This window comes from Apodemus sylvaticus, chromosome 2, assembly GCF_947179515.1.
Source record: "Apodemus sylvaticus chromosome 2, mApoSyl1.1, whole genome shotgun sequence".
In the NCBI taxonomy this organism is placed as follows: Eukaryota; Metazoa; Chordata; class Mammalia; order Rodentia; family Muridae; genus Apodemus; species Apodemus sylvaticus.
In genome coordinates, this window is record NC_067473.1 from 61,561,584 (window position 1) to 61,580,984 (window position 19,401).

General features: G+C 46.6%; 1 protein-coding gene and 1 long non-coding RNA gene across 5 annotated transcripts in view; one reads left to right on the forward strand and one right to left on the reverse strand.

The window, feature by feature from the left end:
* The window catches only part of Creb3l2 (cAMP responsive element binding protein 3 like 2), a 116,196-nt gene that overhangs the window by 41,633 nt on the left and 55,162 nt on the right, over positions 1–19,401 (reverse strand). For all 3 annotated transcript variants that reach the window (XM_052173452.1, XM_052173451.1, XM_052173454.1), the window contains exon 2: positions 9,270–9,486. In XM_052173452.1, the coding sequence (XP_052029412.1) occupies positions 9,270–9,486 (217 nt within the window). The remainder of the gene's footprint in view (positions 1–9,269; positions 9,487–19,401) is intronic.
* Positions 203–3,454, forward strand: LOC127678478 (uncharacterized). 2 transcript variants are annotated; one of them, XR_007976570.1, is made up of 3 exons: positions 203–643; positions 2,427–2,652; positions 2,816–3,454. It is a non-coding gene; the product is annotated as an uncharacterized LOC127678478 (long non-coding RNA). The 2 variants fall into 2 exon arrangements; XR_007976571.1 differs by lacking the exon at positions 203–643 and adding an exon at positions 807–1,702.

A 19,401-nucleotide genomic window follows, 5' to 3' on the forward strand; every position in this document is an offset into this window, starting at 1 on the left:
ACTGTTTTAAGGGAAGCAATGTCCTGGCCCTAACACAAGCGGGTCCTTCCATCGGCCCACTCACAGAAGCAGAGGAGGAAAGTGCAATCGCTTTTTACCGGTACACTCTGGGATGACGCACACTGCTGCTCTGCACACCAGCTCAAAGGAAATGTGATTACCTATTTATCTCCTCTCGGTGCCTCTTCCTTTTCTGGGCCCCACTTCCTGAGAACACGTCAACACCAAGATCCCTCTAAGGCTACAGAGCTAAGTCACCTATGAGTCAGCCTTACACACACAGCCCTGTGTGGATCCTGCTGCCTAGTTCTCTACTCATTTCAAAAATCAGCCTCTCTGTGACATCTGCGTAGCACGGCTTCCTGCCTCTCTGCGGGCAGCTGTCTGGGGCACCCTTCCCTGCTCTCGAAGTCTCTCCTTTGACTCTCCAACAACCGCCATCCTCATCGCACCAAGCCTGCTTCCCAGCCATGCCAAGGTCCTTCTCCTCCTGCCGCTTGTCTCATGCATGCCCTGTGACTTCCCTACGGCAACAGCTGACTCGCCGAGGACTTGCCTTCCTTTGCAACTGTGAAAGCAGCTCCAAACACTTAATACTTAGCCCACCCAGCTCGCTCCAGCTCCGCCCACCCAGCTTGCTCCGGTAAGCCTCAGAAGCCCCAGTGGATCCATTCGTCTATCTATGCTCTATAGACCTGGAACAGCAACGGTCTGTAAAGACAGGCTATTTATTTTTATATGGACAGATTTTAAATTTATTTTTTTATTATTACTTTAAAAATTGTTTTGTGTGCATGTGTGTGTGTGTGTGTGTGTGTGTGTGTGTGTACTAGGGCAGTAGGTATGTGCACATGAATGCAGTACCCATGGACGCCAGAAGAGGGTGCCTGATCCCACGGAGCTGGGATTTACAAGTAGTTGTGAGACAGCCAGTGGATACAAATGCTAGGAACCAGACTCCTGACCTCTTCTAGAGCAGTACGCACCCTAACCACTGCGCCATCTCTTCGATGCCCTGTAGTTTTTCTCTCGACCCAGCCTACATAAGTTACCTTGGCACACATGCATTATCCATCACTTTTGATTAGCCGGCAGATATTTTATGGAAGCCCTATTCTTATACAACCTCAGAGGATGGAGGCCATGTCAAGCTCTCTCTTCATGCTCCAGGCTAGCACTATCGAGGTTCTTCTTGGGAGAAACACTGAAATAAAAGAATAAAGTAAACTACACCTTGCGGTACACTTTGCAGAACCTTTGGCTGCAAGCCACACATCTGAATGTGGGACTCATGGCTAGTCGGGTCTCAGGAAAAGGCTTCTGAACACGCAACAGACAGAAATTAATCCAAAATCAAACCTGTACTGTATCAGAGGGGGTTCCGGCAGAGCTCGCCAGGCTTGCACTGGGCAGCGTTACTATGGCTTTGGCTCTGAACTCATTGCACTGTACGGACTGCCACACCACGCGCCGACTGCCACACCACGCGCCGACTGCCACACTATGCACCGATAGCTACCGAAGCCCAAACCCCTCAGATCACCCCTCAGGACTGCTGTGTCCCTACAATGGAGTCCATACAACATACAGAGTCCATACAACATTTCCTGCTTTTACAGAAGTGGAATAGTTTAATTATCGAAACCAAAGACTTTTAGTATCATTCTAAAATGATATCATTTTGGATATCATGCTTCAGCGTGTAAGTATGAAATTAGTATGCCTTTGGAGTCTACCGTGTCAGAACTCTTGATTTTAAAAATTGCTGTTGGAGTTTCTGACTTAAGTTTTATTTAAAAAAAAAAAAAGTTAGATGAATCTGACTCAGGATGAGGTCACAGTTTCCAACAGCTTCTGAAAAGGCCCTAAATGCCTCTTGCCGTGCTGTGGTACATATTCATACAAAACAGCATTCCCAGCTCTGATAATTCTAAAACCAAACTGTTAATCCACTCAGAAAACACCGAAGACACACTGGACCCTGTAGTATCCAATACTTGTCCAAGATTAATGCTGTATATAAAATCAGTGCGGCCATCCGCTGAACTGTGTGTTGGCTTCTGTCTTCCACAAATGGTAAAATTACATGTATGCTGGAGAACGGCTCTAAAATCCATTTATTATTTGTTATAGCAAATATCTGCTATGTACACCTATTTCATATGCCTATATACCCAAGGGTCACACAGAATCTTCTTGAGTAAAGAGATTTCATGCGTGGAAAATGTTCAGGAAGCCCAGCTATGGGGTGGGTTACAAGCATCTCCCAGGGTGCAAATGCTCTCGTGCCCAGGCCGGCACCACTGGAAGGTGGTGAAACCAGGTGCAGCCTGGCAGGAGGTTTGGAGTCGGTGAGTCTATGTCCTTCAAGGGGATTATGGGACTCAGTCTCATCATCTTTCTCTTTTTTACTTTCTGGGCCCAAGGTGAGCAGCTTTGCCCCACCATGAACTTCCACGGTGGAGTGGTGTTTCACCAAGAACTCCATCAGCCACCAAAGACACCCTGGAGCGTCGGACGTGTCCGACAGAACGCCTTTCCTTAGGCGGCAACTACACCAAGTATCTGCTATCACGACAGAAAATTGAGTAAAATACCCAACGTCCCAACTTGATTGATGGAGCGTGACCCCCAACTGGCACTAATGAGCAGGTGATGAGCTCCCTGGAGCGACCTTCGAGGTTTGCTCTTTCCAACATAAGCCTTTATACCTCAGGTCAGAAGCATATACAGGAACGTTTTACTGGGAGATTTCTGTCAGCCTCTTCATTTCTCTCCTTTTTTCTCCATTTTACATTGTTGGCTGAACATGCAGGACCCTCAGCATCTTGTCACCAGCCTGCACCCGTCACCAGCCTGCACCCTGAGAAGAGGTGGCCGAACGGGGTGGAGACTGACCCCACTGGCCGTGAAGGGCAGCCACATTCCTGGGCTTGGCCACTGCTAGGGGCTGAGCCCCACGAAGCTCTGTGGCTCCAGTGTTTCAGAGAAGTTTCCAGTTAGTCAGCTTTCAAGTGGGTGAGTTCTGGGATGAATTAGACCAGGGATTCTTAGCTTTTCACTTTGAGGTATAGGATCTTTTGTGAAACTAAGGAAAGCTACGGAAGCCCACAGCATGGCTCAGCGGGCTAAGGTCACTTGCAGCTAAGCTCAATGGACCTGGGTTTGATCCCCAGAACCCACAGAGTGGAAGGAGAAAACTAACTTCCACCTCAGCATGTGTGGACCATCTACGTGTGCATACCCTTGCATGGACACACACATATGCACAAACATGGGTGTGCACATAATAAATACATAAGCAAATAAACTACAGAAAGTTATAATACCTCTTACCAGTAAGGTTAGCAAATGTAGATAGCCCCACATTTTGTAAACAGGTTTAGGAATCCAGAGTCTACTTGACAGGATACAAACACCCATTTGCTCTGTATGATAGCCCTGGGACTCGGGAGTGGGGTGTGGGGTGTGGGGGTAAAGGGACGTGAAGAGGAACAGGGAAGGCAGAGAGAAGGATTATGGGAGGAGAAAGAAGGGAGGGATGGGAAGGGAAGATAGAAGGGTTACGGCAGGCAGAGGAGAAGGAGGTGAATAAGCAGGAGACGCATTCTAAACCAAGTCTCTATTTAGCTGTGTGTGCAAGTGCTACTTTCTAGCTGAGAAGCAATTACAGAAGAACAGAGTTTGCTCTAAGTATTACTGGACCGGAGGAGCTGAAATACCTGCTTTCCCAAGAACAGGGAGACGCTCACTATCCACGACTAGAGGTGAGGGCTCCTAGTACTAGTTCAGCTACTGCTTATGAAGAGGTCTCAGTGGCGCAAATGGCTATTCTTAAACACTACACATCTTCGTGTTGCCTAAACAGAAGTCGTACTTTACCAAGGTGGTCATCTGCCCTGAATGCTTGGACCTGGGGGGACTGAGTCTTCCTTTGGAGAGATATAAGGCATGGTTCAAGAGAATAAAATAATAGTTACCAAACACTTGCTCATTCTCAAAACTCAGAAACGTGACTGCAGCTAAGACCCAGGCGAGGCTGTGCTGGACAAGCTCACCCTTCTTTCCATTCACTCACGCCCTTGCTGTCAAACATCTCAAACAATTCCTATCCCGTATGCATCATCTCCTGGTTATATACAGGAAAGGAATTCACCAGAACTTCCATGAAGATGGACTGTAGTCTGAATGCCCTTTGCAAAATCCATCGGAACTCCATCTGCTTCTTTTCAGCAAATGAGGGGACTAGCCTGTCACAACGTGAGAGCTACAAATAGAACTAGGTGGCATTTGTGGGGACCCAGCAGTGTATTCTTTGGTTTTATGACAGGAAAGCCCTCCTCAACAAGATCTGCTGACTGTTCTCCCCATTCTGAGACTTAGCTTGTGGGCACTTGAGATTCCTTTAGGCTGCATGTAAGTCAAAGAGAACACAAACGGGCCAGTGGCTCTATGGAAGGAGGCTGTTTGTCTGTAATCTTTGTGCCTCTTTGTGGTGCCTTGAGAGAATGTAAGGCTGTCTGTGTGTCTGTGTTTCCTAGTTTAACTCCTTCCCCCCCGCCTAATTTTATTTGGTTCTTTTGCTTTCTGGAGTCCCCCAAAGGGCTGTCTCCTCCATGACTCATTCCCAAACTACAAACAACCCATAATAAAACCCCAAATTACCAAGACGGCTGAAATGACCGTGTTGAATTCATAGTCCTTCGTTTTACAAGAATTAATGACTAGACAGATGACTTAAGTAAGTAGATGCACTAAAGAAGTCTAAATCCTCACAAGACAGTCTCCAAAGTGAGCAAAAGAGTCATCCGGGAGAGGAAGTCCAGAGACAGGAAAAAAGTAATCAAGGAAATTGGCACGCTGGAAATGAACCAAGCAGAAGTTCTGTAATTGAAAGAATCAATCAGTCAATTAAAAACTACAACAATAAGTGTCGGCACAAGAAAAGACCACGGGGAGGAATAAATTTCAGCAGTGGAGGACAAAGTGAAGACAACAATGAACGCAGTCGCAGACGCAGACACAGGAAGACAACTAATGACTGGACGCGGAAGGAACCCGGAACCACTGGAAATCTGTCCTGTGACAGTCTTTTCACCAGGGATCTTGTTTTCAAAGCACCAGAGTCCCGGCTCTCTGCTCTCCATCTGTGGCCCTTGAGAAAGCTCGAGGGGCTGACTCCAGGCAGGGAGTCACGCCCAGCTGAAATCCTGCTTCTTTCAGGCAGTTCTTCCTGACCCCTCGATGGGCGTGCTCGCTCGCTCGCTGGCTCGCTCTCTCCGGGAAACTCCTACAGTTTAATTTCCTCTTGGAACACTACTCCAGTTCTGCCTTATAGAGTATTGAGTTCCTCAAGGCAGGGTGTACTTTTTATTACTTGGTTCATAAGTATCTAAGTTAGAGTCTGGCACACAGTAAGTGTGCAGCCAACATGCCGAACTGAAGCAAAGTTAGTCTACTGAACTTTCATTAGGCTTGTGTGTTGATGAACCATCCCCAACCTGTGTGCTCTGCACAGCAAAGTGTGAGACACATATGCCTGGTTCTTCCAAGCTCCTCCGCTGGTCTCTGTTCATGTCACCTATCTATTCCCATTCAAATGTCAGCTTCTCTCCCTTCCCAGGAAGCTCCTTGTCTTTTCTATTTTCCATAGCTCACTGATTGACAATTATAAGGTAAGGAACTAAAAATGAGATGTGAAATTAATCTGAAAATGAAGCATAAAGCATTAACAACACACCTACTGCTGCTCTTTGGCATCATCTCGGATCCTGTAAAGGACAGTTGCTGTTAGCTAGGAGCTAACACTGGTGAAATCCTGCTTTGGCAGTGTGTACAGAGAGGCCATGAGCCAACAGAGCAATGGTCTCCACGGTTCTACCCTGAGGGTCCGGTGGATGCTCCACCTCTTGTGTCATCATCTTAAACAACTGGCTACCCAATTCAATGGCATAAATGTTCACTGAGCAGCTTCAAAGTCCCAAACACAGTGCTAACCGCCAGGCACAGAATGGACTCACCCTCACTCAGCTCACAATGTAAAAGAGACCCATCAGTTGCATGGATAATTGAGCAAACAAGAAAAACTGATAATCTGGGGCATGTTCTCTGGATCTAGCTGTTGTATTAAAAAAAAGAAGCTAGCAAAAAGAAAATAACCCACTAGTAAGTTGGACCGCTAAGTACCCAGTAAATTTCACTGTTAAACACAGGCTGGTAAATAGAGAGATCTTTTTTTCATAGGACCAGGAAGATGGCTTCACTTTCAGCGAAGCCTGATGACCTGTGTTCCATCCCTGGAACTGACATGGTGGAAAGAGAGAACCAACTGCAAATTTTCCCCTGACCTCCACACATGCACGGTGTATGTACACTTATGTCCCTCTAAATAAATAAATTACTCTTAAGTTTTTTTTTTAATCTTCTACAAAGTCTTCCTGAGGATGCTGTCCTCTTGCAGATCTTGGTTGTAAATAGTGACTGTTATAGAGCTAAGAAGAACCAGAACCTAGAAGGCGATGAAATCTATCATCACACTTAATCCTCAAGGACAACAGGAGACCTCGTTCTCACCATAGCTTTACACACAGGGAAGGAGGTGGGGCTAGAAAGGTTAAATGGCCCTCCCAGAGCCAGTCAGTGGGAATGCAGAATGCGGAATGTGTAGGAAGTGTATGAACTCGGAACATGTCACTTCCACCAGGGCTAGCACATTACAAGATTCCATAACCAGTCACGTACATTCGTAATCCTCCCCTCCTGATAAATCCTGGGAGAGCAATAGACCAACAGTTTTTTCTTTCTATTTCTTCAGTGCCTGGAAGGTAAACTTGAGAGCTACTTGGTTAATAAGGAGAAATAGTGTGGCAAACATGAACACAAAGAACTCACAGTGTGGGTGTTAGTGTCCAAGAGGCCTCCAGCACCAGCACCTCCTCTGAGCTGCCTTCCTGCGCAATACCCTCCCACTGTGGTGAATCAGTGCTGTCCTCCTCTGTGAGCAGCTGAGTCTCCTCCCTGGCTCTGTCAGGAAAGGTGACTGACAGGAGGTCTCTCACTTGTGCCAGCAGCCATACGGAGAGACCCACACACAGAAAGGATGACCAATTCACCAGCAGTGACTTGCTGGCTACTGGAAATAGCAGCTTTTAGGGTTGAGCATCTAACCCTGGGAATATCTCAGCCAGCATCTGAATCCAATCTCATGGTAAGTTATGAACCAAAACCACACAAGTGAATTACTTCAGAGGAGACTTAGGCACGGAACTCATGAGGGAATAAATGGTCATTCTAAGTCATTAATGTTGTTGGGAGGAGTATTTCTTACACAACATAACTGGCCAATACAAAAGTCCCTGAGAGTGATTCTACAATGAAGGAGGACTAGAGATAGAGGGGGTCAAAAGAATTGTGAGATGAATACAGGTAAGGGAATGGAAGGAGCCTATGGTGAAGTTGAGTAGAACAGATATTAAGTCATTTGTCCAGTAACTCATCCAAGGCTAAAGTCCATTTACAAAACAACAAAACCAACTCAGGGTTTCCGTGAATATAACCTGAAACCTTGACTTCCTTGGGCTGGCCAGCACACAAGTGGTAAGGAATGGGGACACAGCAACACCCCACTATCTGTCATTTGCTTTCCATGGTTTCAGTTATGTACAATCAACCACGGTCTGACAATCTTACATGGAAAACTAGAGAAATAAGTAACTCATAAGTTCCAAATAGCTCTTCTGTTGTCCACTGTTATACCAACACACAAGTTGTTACTAGGAAAAGGGGAGAAAAGGGTACCAGCCTCATGAGGATCATGTTCTGCATCTGATCTCGGGCATCCCTGAAATGAACTGAACAAGTTGAAGGAGGGGGAGGGGACTGGGAGTAGAACGTGATTGGCTGAGACGCTGTGCGGCAGACATTGCTCCGAGATTTTTAAACACCTCATTTTAACCCCCAAACACTATAATGTCCTCAAATTAGCTCAACTCTTTTCCTTTCTCTCCCAGAAGGTTAAACACTTCATCCTACTGACCTAAGGAGGGAAGAATCGACAGACTACAGGAAAGGGTTAACTCCTAATGCTCCCAAACTCTCCACAGAAAAAGGAAAGTCAGAGAATCTGGTTGAAGCTCCAGCAGGCCGGAAAGGATCCACGTGCAGATTCACAGCACCCTTCTTACTGAGCTTCTAAGAACACACTTCCCTCACATTGATTAGTGTGGCTCTTCAAAAATTAAAAAAAAAAAATGTATCCTAGAGAAGAGTCCGAATTTTCACACCCATGACTTTCTGAGTCCTGAGGGAAGTGAATTATTGTAGAGCTAGTGATGAATGCCCCCGGAGGAGCTGCGCCTTCCTTACGTGTATGGACACGGCACTGGCCTTTAACCACAGAGAAGCACACGGAACTGTCATGTGGGAGCGACTTGTAAAAGACACTGCCGTCCACACATGACGTGTAAGACATGGCAGAAGGGGGCTCAGAGCAAAACCCAAAGGGGTCAGTTTTTGACCACTGTGTCATGGCCGTGCGGGGAAAAAAAATCGCTGCTGGAGTGACGATAGGGAACAAGGTCTTTAAAGTCTACTCGGAAGTATTTAAAATAGCTGGCTACCCCTCTACAAAAATAAAACATAGTTCAATTTTGTGTGTGTGTGTGTATATAAATGCACACATACATGGAGAATTGAGCAGACAGAAAAGACAGCAGATAAAGGCTTATAGAGCAATGGTCAGAGCACTTGAGCATCTTCAGCAGTGACAAGCATCAGCGCTGCTGATAAGAATAGGTGCAAAGGGGAAACCAAGGCAGTCCAGTGATGTTCACCAGGAGTGTAGGGTCAGTGGGAAATGCTGGAAAAGTTTCTCTAGAGGAAAACAATCATAAAAATCCTTTGTCAGGAAAATAATTGATTCCTTAAAATAACTGGCTTCACGCCCTGCAGGGTATCATTAGCCAAGAGGCCAGCGTGATTGCAGCTGGCTGCTCTGCTACCCAAGACCGAGGGTTAAAGAGAGCACTATGATTCAGTGACGGTAAGATCCTGGAGATGTAGCCTAGCCTAGCGCAGGAGAGTTCATTCTGTACCTCTTGCCATTTACCTCAGCACCAGGCCTACCTGGTAGCAGCTCTGTGTGTGTGTGTGTGTGTGTGTGTGTGTGTGTGTGTCTAATGTGGATGCTAACAATAATAGAGCCCACACCACACACAGAGCTAGAGTCAAAAGGTTCAAGGCCCCCAGTGTTTCTTTCTCTCAGCTTTTACCGTCATTGAAGCCGTCGCTGGCAGCCGCATGGGTGAATGGTGACTGCGACCGGGGCTCCTCGCTCAGGGAGTAGCTGTGTTCCGCCTGGATGAGAGGCGCCGGTGATGTTGGAGATGGCTCCACCTCCATCGACACGCTCTTCTCTGAGAGAAAAGGGTCATTCAGGAGCTGACCCAAGACGTTCTGGGAAAACTCATCCAGGAGCTCTGAGAAGTGCTGCAAGAAGGGAAGGAGGGAGAAGTCAGGTTCTCTCACTCTTGATCTGACACCCTACACACAAACCGCAAGGCAAACAGGCATCCATTACTCATAAGGTCCACTTGTTTGTCTCTGTCCATCTAAGATCTGCAGTGGGGCTGGAGAGAAGGCTCTGCTGGTAAACTGCAGCACGCCTCGTAAGCATGAAGTCCCAAGTGTGAACCCCATTACACACACGAAAGCACACACACAATGGCACACATCCATAAAGCCAGTGCTGGGGAATCAGAGATAGTGAGACCTAGTTGAAGAACCCCAAAGGCAAGGTGAACATCCCCTAAAGAAGACACTGGGGTTGGCCTCTGGCCTGTGAACATGCATACACATGCAAACACAATACCAGTGTTTAGTGGTTTAAATTAACTATAATTTATTATTCCTCGACACTCTGTGATTGAGTGAGGAACCGACTTTATACACCTCGTACCTCGAGTGTACGAGGTGCCCTGGTACACTCACACCAACCCACATGCTTGGGTATGGGTTGGGCTAGGCAAACTGGACACCTGGGCCCTCATTCAAGAAAGGGAGGTGGGGCTCCCCGATGGAATGGCAGAAATCTTCCATCAAGGACAGCATGAAAGATGAATGACCTGAGAATCATACATCACTGTCACAGAACGTCCTATCTCCATGGACTCTCTAGCCACAGCAAATGGCGAGCTAGTCTAGGGTCACAGGAGCACAGCACAATTCAAATTCCTAGGAGGAAAAAAATGGTAAAATCCACTGCAGACAAGTGTGCATGGAGGAGGGTGTGAGTCCCTGAGGGCCATCGCTGCAATGATCGGCCACATTCTGCGCTGGTGACATAAACCAGTGGGGCTGGAGTGAAGCTGTCCTCTATTCTCACAGCATGAAGAGTGGCTATCATAAGGTGCCCGCAATAGAAGTAGTAATTAGTTTGGATCTAGAATGTTCTCTCAAACGTCTGTATGTCAGAGGTAGTGGAACTTTTAAGAGTGTGGGGTCAAGCAGGGCCCCTTCAGGTCACAGATGAAATGCCCTTAAAGAGGACCCTGGGATCTTTCTTTTCTCCTTCTCACTTCTCAGCCGTGAAATGAGCAGTCCTGTTCTGCGGTGCACTCTGACATGAAATGCTGGCTTGCCCAAAGCAACAGCATCAGCAGAAACCAATTAGGCAAAGAGATCAGTTATGCAAAGTGGCTAATTATGTAAAGGAATCTCTACAACAGAAGCCAAAGGAAACCGGTTTCTCTTTGTAAAATGATCATATCAGACAAGCAAGCATTGCAGTAGTGGTAACTCGAAGCCCTCTTCTCTCTGTTCTCTCCTGTTGCAGGAGATCTAACCACACTGTGAACCCTGGGATTGTGTTATTTACTGGGGAAAATGCTGTTTCTAGTTGTGGTGTGGCTCAGCCTTAGCACACACCTTTAATCCCTCTGGCTAGAATACAGACACACCCTTAGTACACACCTGTAATCCCCAAACAATGAAGGTAAAGTCAGTTTGTAGAAGGAATTCCCCATGTTTGAAAGTGATGTCTAATTGAGTGGCAGACAAAATGATGAATCAGAGAAATATCTGGATAGGACAGGATATGACTCTCAGGAGAAGAGAGAGGAAAAAAGAAGCTACTTAAGGGGCAGTGCAAAGAGAGAGAAAGGGGAGGAGGGAGGGGAGGATGAGGAGGAGGCAGTTTTACTGGGAGAATCATAGAGACAGGATGCAGAGAGAACAAGCTAGACACAGGTGAAGGCAGAATGAGCCAGAGAATGAGCAGGAGATAGAAGATTAGAACATTGCTAGAGTTAGTTTGAGGACAAGAAGACCAATTCAGGGGAGGCTGAGCAAGAGGAGCAAGATTGAATCAGTCAGCTTGGAGAAGAGCTTGAGCCAGAACAGCGGAGTCCACCAAACAGCCAGAGCTCAGAAAGAACCAAGAAGGGGTGAGCTTATTCAGCGTCAAGTCTCAGAGGCTGAAAACATTCTAGGCCTAGATAACATTGTATGGAGGCTGGAAACTTCTAGGCCTAGGCCTAGGTTACTCCCTCCCTTACAGAGGGAGTAAGTAAGCTTCAGGCAAATAAAAGATACGTTTATACTCTCCTCTAGATTTCTGTTTCTCTTGAACAGTTTTCCATTCTCCATCTCTAATTCTGTTGCCTTCCAAGCCCCTGTCATGCCTGTATATAACATGTGGGCTCACTATGTCCCCTGCTCCTCTGCTCCACATGGAAGGAGATGGAGCCCATTAATCTTCCCTCCATCAGAGGCGTGTGCCAGTGCTATGAGGGTCTTCCCCTCACACTTCCTCTTGCACTGTTGGTATGCTGGACTAGAGAATTCTTCTAGTTCTGGTGTAGAGGTAATGGCAGTAGCATGTGTGTGTGGCAGGGGGCAAGGAGGTAGGGAAGGTTGATTTGCATGCTATAGGGTGTTTAGCAGTGCATTGTTGACATATTGCACTAGACACGTTTGGTGGTAGCGGTGATGTGTGTGTGTGTGTGTGTGTGTGTGTGGTGTGGTGTGGTATGTGGGGATGAGAAGGGGGATTGTTCTGTATGTTATAGAAAGCTTTATAGCATCCTGAATCTATACTGCCTAGATGTCAGAAACACTCCCCCTTGGGTATGACAACCAAAAGTTTCTCCCCAAACTGCCAAGTGTCAAAAGAATCTCCATATGAAAGCCATCCTCAGCACCTCTAATTCTATACGCATTTCCATTTTCAAAGCTAGCTCTGCTCCCGCTCACCTATTCCACATTTGTCCTCAGACACCAACCGTCCTTAGACATTGTGTCCAAGATGAGAAGAAATTTCACATATTTTGCGGTCACCAAATGCTAAACATGAGGAAGACCAAGGGGCACGAAATAAATAAGACAGAAAAGGCCCAGGCCAGCCGGGCGGTGGTGGTGCACACCTGTAATCCCAGCACTCTGGGAGGCAGAGGCAGGTGGATTTCTGAGTTCAAGCCCAGCCTGGTCTATAGAGTGAGTTCCAGGACAGCCGGGGCTATGCAGAGAAACCCTGTCTCGAAAAAACCAAATCAAAAAGAAAAAAAAAAGAAAAAAAGAAAAAAAAGAAAAAAAAAGAAAAAAGAAAAAGAAAAAGAAAAGACCTAGGCTTACCCAAGGCATGGCCACTTACAATAGGGCAAGGATATCTTAAACTTCTTCATATACAGAAACTATCTGGAGAAACTGAAGATGTAGATTCTGAATGATGTGTATGCGCGGGGACCCAAGAGCTTCCCTTGTATCCAGTTGAGTCCAGTGAGGAACAGGGCGTCTGGAAGGCTAAGATTTGAACCGGATTTCTGGCTACACAGTAAGCGAAGGTCAGCGTATGGTTCCCTAGGCAGTCCACACTTCCGGCCTGATGGACTAACAGATGGTGACTATTGGGAGGTGTCTGACGGAGCTCCCTTAGAGCACAAAATCACAGTAACAGAAAGGAGGAAATAACGCAAAGCACAATACACAAAAGTGAGAACTGGATCCGGCCTGCCCATTTCCAAACTGCAGTTATGTCCCGAGCTGCAAGGTCAACTCTGGCCAGCTCGGCTGGCCCTGCTATACCTCTAGCACCCCGCACCCTCTGGAGACGAGGTGAAGCGGCCTGGGCTGGCCTGCTCCATTGACACCCTGGTTTCTTTCTCTGGAGCAGCACTAATGAATGTTTTCATGAGCATTCTCTGGATAACCAATAATAAACCTCCTAGCTGGGTTTGCCCTCCTCAGGCTCCCCCTACTTTGGATGATACAGTAATTATTATGTTATGAAACAATTTAGCCCTAATGACAGGCAGGCCTGAAAAATTCACAGTCATTAACAAGTGCTTCATCATAACCTCCCCCTCTGGGGAAAAGGAACTCCTCTGGAAGCAAGGACTAGCAGTGCCTAGCCACCCACCTTGGAACTTAACAAAGGTAACCACTGAGTGGGGCCAGGGACTAAAGAGATGCATTCAATCAGTCCCACCAGACGCCAAGGCTCAGACCAGCAAAATGGCTCGAGGCAGCCCTATCCACAGCTTTGGTCTTGGGGGCGCACCAGACAGGTCAGCCTCCTCCTGCTGGTACAGACCCCAGGCCAGAATCAGTGCATCGCTAATGCTGGCCAGACACCGAGGCACTATGGTGTGGTGGTTCACAACCAGAGAAAAGAACAAAGTGGGCCTCAGAGAGGGATACTCTAACAAGTAACTCAAGGGGTTATATAAATGTAGTTTGTTTCTGAGAAAATAGCATACCACTTTACCACCCAGCCTATTAATTAACCAAGCTTTACTAGTTTACTTCCATAGCCTGCTCCATACAATCTTCTGAAGCCCCCTGGCAACCCACAGTCCAATATCTCATTCATCTGTCACTAGACCTTGAACTAGGGTCCTCTTATTTCTAACTGATGGCACTTTTCCCACCTTGCTTCTCCTAGGAAAGAGATATTTGAGCCTCACAGTCGAGATACATGGAAGGTTCTTCACAGTAGCTTAGGCAGTTTGATAGGCTTCCCTGAGAAACTGAGCGGCTGACCTATCAGATCTTCTCCTACAAGAGAGACACAGCTCTGGACCAATGAGAAATCTGTGGCTTGTGATACTAAAGTACTTTGTCCAGGGTTGTGCAGCTGATGAAGGATGGTTCATCACTGAGGTTGCGTGCCAAGCTCCAGGGTATCCACTCTTTACAGCATGCTGCCTCACTGCAGTCTGCCTCTAGTTCTAAGCAGACAGACTCACAGACTGACCATCTACTAATGAGATGTATTTGTACATGAAAACTGTACAAACACATTGAGAGCGTTCAGCAGAGAAGGGCCTGGTAATGCCTTCCATGATCCATGCGCAGAGGAGATGGAGGCTCCTGAGCCTCCTGAGCTCAGAGTCATCTGAGTTGCCGCTCGGCTGAACCCCACTTCAAAGCATGATGTGTTTCCTCCAGCCAGTGAAGATGCTGGGTAACTCCTTTTAAAGATTTATAAATGGCATCATCAATAAGAAGGGCACACTAAGAGAAAACTTGCTTTTTCCAGTCAAGAGGATCGCCTCTCTGGCCTGTGTGGAGACCTAAGCTTCCAGTAGGGCAGGTCAATGATCAGCCTGTGAGGACAGGCCTAGGAAGGCAGTCTTCCTAGTATAACATTAAATTATACTAAAGACACAGAGCAACGACCAGGCCCCACCTGGCACAGCAGCTTACAGAGCTGAAGTCCTATGGCTTCTGACGTTGCCCTGCTTTCCTGATTTATTCAGAAAAGCACAGCATCTCCCTTTCTTCTTTCTATCTCTGTTCTAAACACGCTTCCTCTGGTTCTTCCAGCCATGTGGTCCTTTGTCTACCAGGTAGCTGGCTGACCTCCACGCCAGCTTAACTCAAGTGGCATGACCTTCTGTCCTTCTCCAGATGTGGCTACATATATGCCTATAACCTGGGAGCTATAGTAGCGGAGGCAGGCGTTGGCTGGGCTTGCTGGCTACCAGCCTAGCTCCAGGTTCAGTGAGAGACCTTGTCTCAAGGGATTAAGGCAGAGAATGATATGCACCCAACACCTTCTTCTTCTGCTCCATGCACGTGCAGAGAGCGAGGGACAGGGAGAGAGAGAGAGAGAGAGAGAGAGAGAGAGAGAGAGAGAGAGAGAGAGAGAGAGAGAGAGACAGAGAGAGAGAGAGAGAGACAGAGAGAGAGAGACAGAGAGAGAGAGAAAGGTGAGCTGAAGCTAATAAGGAATAAGGTGACCTGCTCCAAGATCTGAGGTCATGAGGGCCAGGAGAAAAAAGTGAGTTGGGAAGATAATCAAGGGATCGTGAGTTCAAGTAGGCGGTGCACAGACTTCCTACTATTTCCCTCAGAGCACTCACCCCTGAGGCCTCTAATCCAGTGGGGCTTAAATACCACTCTCTGGACAGGGCACCGGGCCAGGTGAGGGAGGAAGGAAGGAAGATGGAACTGTCTTGTGGCACAAAGGGAACTAACTCTCTGAAGCACATTCTCTGGCCCCTAGTCCTGGGTGCCCACAGCCCAACGAAAAGAACGCAGGCTGGAACTCTGTAGCTGTCAACCCATCATTTTTGACATCTCTCTCTCTCTCTCTGTGTGTGTGTGTGTGTGTGTGTGTGTGTGTGTGTGTGTTGATGGGGGGGGGGGGTATGCTGGGGAATTGTGTAGTGATCCTTAGACTTAGTACTTATCCACCTTGATAGACAGGGCGTTATATGCTAAGGGATGGTAGAGTGGATGATGTTGGGCTTGGCCCATACTTAGTATCTTGCTTTGATTCAAAGATCCGCTGGAAAATTCCGTGCATGCGCTGGACCATCCTGCCTGAGACACGCCCACAGCCACAGCCACACAAACCCTAGTTACCCAGGCTCGCCTATCCCTGAAGTCTGTCCCAGATAGGAGAGGGACATTCCATGCACTGAGGCTAAACACTGCCAACAAAGATAATAGTAACCACTCACACATCCTGCCAGGTCATGGTTAGCGACCCATTCGGCTAGGGCACTCTGTAATTTTCTAAAAATGATGCAGGCAACATAAAATGAAGTTATATAGGCTTTCCCACTGTGGAGAAGGGAAAGTGTTCTCTTCTCTGTTGTGGGTTTATTTGCCCCGAGACCTATACCCTGGGGGCAGTGAGGCAGGTATAGCAGGTACGGGGTTCAAATAGAAGAACACCAGCGACAGCCACCCAAAAAATCTGTACTCACTAAGGGCCCCATTCTCTGGGTCTGTGGACCTGAGGCTGGGGCTGCCTTAGCTCTGAAAAAGATTATACTTTCACAGAAAAAAAAAAAGTCTTTGTACTTCAAAAATAAAAACAGCCAGGTGCCTTGGGCACACCGGGCCCAAGGACTGGAGCTTCAGAACAGGGAATGTGGTAAGACAAGCTGACAGACAAAAAAACAAGATTTAAAAAACATGCCTCAAATTCACTTTAGAAACAGAGGCCTCCTTCCAGCCAAGCAGTTCTTCTGTGCTGGGATAGAAGGAGCTATCCTGGAGACCACAGGGCTGCCCTCCCTGTCCTTCCTCTGCAGGCCTTAGACCTGAGAGGTTCCCACTCAGGCCTCTGTACACACACCACAACCAGAAAGAAGAAGGCAACACTGTCAAAAGTTACAAATAAATAAATAAATAAATAAATAAATAAATAAATAAATAGAGGCTGATGAGTCAAACCTCAGTACAAGAAAACTACAGGTGTGCCTGATTTGTATCTGGCACTACACTTTAGGTAATTACAGATGTCTCTAAATTAAAATAATGATAATATTAAGAAGGGCCAAGCCTCAGACTTCTCTTTATTATAAAAGGAGTTGTGTGGGGGGGTGCATTTCTTAGGTTTGATTTTTACATTGGCAAATGTAACTTGTTTTATTGAAATTTAACTAGCAGTAACAGAAACTGTCCCAAGTTTTACCCTCTCAGGACAAACACACTTTAATATATTTGTATCTAGGTGTGCTTTTGTCTGCACATAAAACAGTATGATAGAATTAACCCGATTATAAAGCCATGGGTAGATGGTACCTCAGAGAGCAGGGCACACCAGGATTGGGGGGCAGTTAACTCTGGGCACTGGGATGCTGAGCCATGTCAGTACACACTTGTCCGTACCCCAGAAGGCTCAACACTGAGTCAAGTCTGACGTAAACTGCTGACCCTCGTGTGAAGAATATGTCAGTGCAAACCACATTCAACATTGGGTCACTCTGACCCGGATGTTGATCAGGAATAGAGTTGTCTGGGAAGTTTTTTGTGTTTCTTGGTCAATTTTGCTGCAAACCTCAAAATGCTCTTCAAAATTTCTTGTTGCCCTTCATTTACCTATTATCTAAATATAAATTTTTACAGATATTGTTTGCCTGATGTCATGCACTAGTACAAACAGCTTTTAAACTACGTAATTTTTGCCATTAAAATAAGAAATTATGAATGCAGCCCAACCCTTAACGGCCCATGGCAGCTCTTCTTGAATTGCTGTTGGGAAAATGCACTGCTTCCCTTGAAGACTCTCTACTCTTAGGGTACACAAGAACACACACACACACACACACACACACACACACACGAGTTTGTGACTTTCAGGGACGATTCATCCACCGGTGGTCCCTACAACAGGGCTCCAACAGTTGCATTTAGCAGCACAAACAAGTTCTATTTGCTTTCTGCTTTGTGTCATCGACAACTACAGCTGCAAATGACCCCCAAATGTATATCTGAGTAATTTCTGAACCCAGTCTAGTCTCCAAGCCTGACCGAGAGCCCTTCCTTCCCCTGCTGGGGTAACAAGAAGATATGGTGATGTTTATAGTTACCATCCATGTTTGGAGCTTTTCTGAAGACAGAGCGCTCCCATCCCATTACTTTATCTTCCCAAGGCTAGGACAAGCCAGAGGGTGGAGACTGCAATCTGAAGGAACGAGGTGATTCCTGGTCTCTGGCTTGATTTCTGACACTTTCAACACCACCCCCATCTCCACATCAGTACCAGAGAGCTAGCAACTCAGATTCCTAGTTTTTGCAAAGAAATGCTTTCAGAAGTTTAACTTGGGCCCCATCAGCAGGACCATCTCCTTGTGGTATCAGAGAGCCCCTAGGATTCTTCCAGAGCAGCAGACCTTGGGAGGCAGTGCAGGCCTTTTGGGTTATTTTGAGCCTGTGAGTCCTTTTCTTGCTTCTTCTACTTTAGCAGGCATTTGAATCTGACCATCATAAATGAAGCCCATTCAAAATCATGATGGAGCTAACTACTCAGTGCTAAAGCTATGGAATCTGTAGTTCTCTCCAATTATAAAGGGGAGATACACAGACTCGGTGTATGGAGACCAGCTCCTCCTTCTTCCTCTCTCTCCGTTCATGGCAAAGTTCAGATGAATCACCTCCACCTCCAACACAGAGGGGCCCCAGGCCTAGTCTGTCCTATGTTCCAGAGACTAGAACATCTACATTCTTAATTCTTCCACAAGTAGCAAATAGTCTCCAACTAGTTTATACAGCTTAGTATAAACTCAACTCACCCACTGGTAGACTTAAATGAATTTAAGTTTCTGATTTATCAACTTCTAGCTAAATCCCCTCAATCTCCTCCTGGTTGCTGCTTGGTACCTTGTTGATATTCCTTCCTGTATTCTTTAGTTTGCAGTTTTTAGCCCTTTTGTATTTTTAATGACACAAGTAAATAGCGAGGTTGTTTTGGTCAATCTCTTCTGGAAATATTTCCCTCCCCCCTCCAACAACAGCTTTTAGGTTCCTTCTATTCTTGAAGAGAAAGTACACCCACACACCTCCACCCCCCAGATCCTATCTATGGCCAACCTTTGGGCTTTGCCCCAACATTCCAGGGTGTTCCCGATATCCGTCAGTGAAGACACGATTAAGATACTCGTTCTCACTATCTTGAGTCCACTTGAAGTGACTAACGTCTTCCATTCCTGAACACTTGTGTACGATAACACAGCCCTGGAAGTCAGAGACCAGAGATAGTGACAGAGACTCTGAAAACCTTGTGAGCCAGCCTGGTCATTCCAACCTGAGAAAAACAGAGGCCGAACGTGGTACACGAGTCAGAGTTGAGGCTAGAACACAGGGTTCGACAAATGACTGAAGAGGCTTCCAAAGCCCTCCCACCTAACCCCAAGCCCCTTGCCACCCTATAATCTTTACAACTTTGCAGTGCAAGCTGACCTTTAACTCAAGACCTAATGCCAAAGATGCCAAGTATGAAAAGGTAAAGGAGTCATGAAGTTTGCACATTCCACAGACTCTGTGTTTTATTTATGAGCCAACTATGTCAGAGGGCGGAGGTATTTCAGATGTACAAGGTACCATGTCTTGTTTAAGTGCATGAGGAGTGGCTCACTGCCAGGAGCAGCTCCATCACCACAGATAAATGCG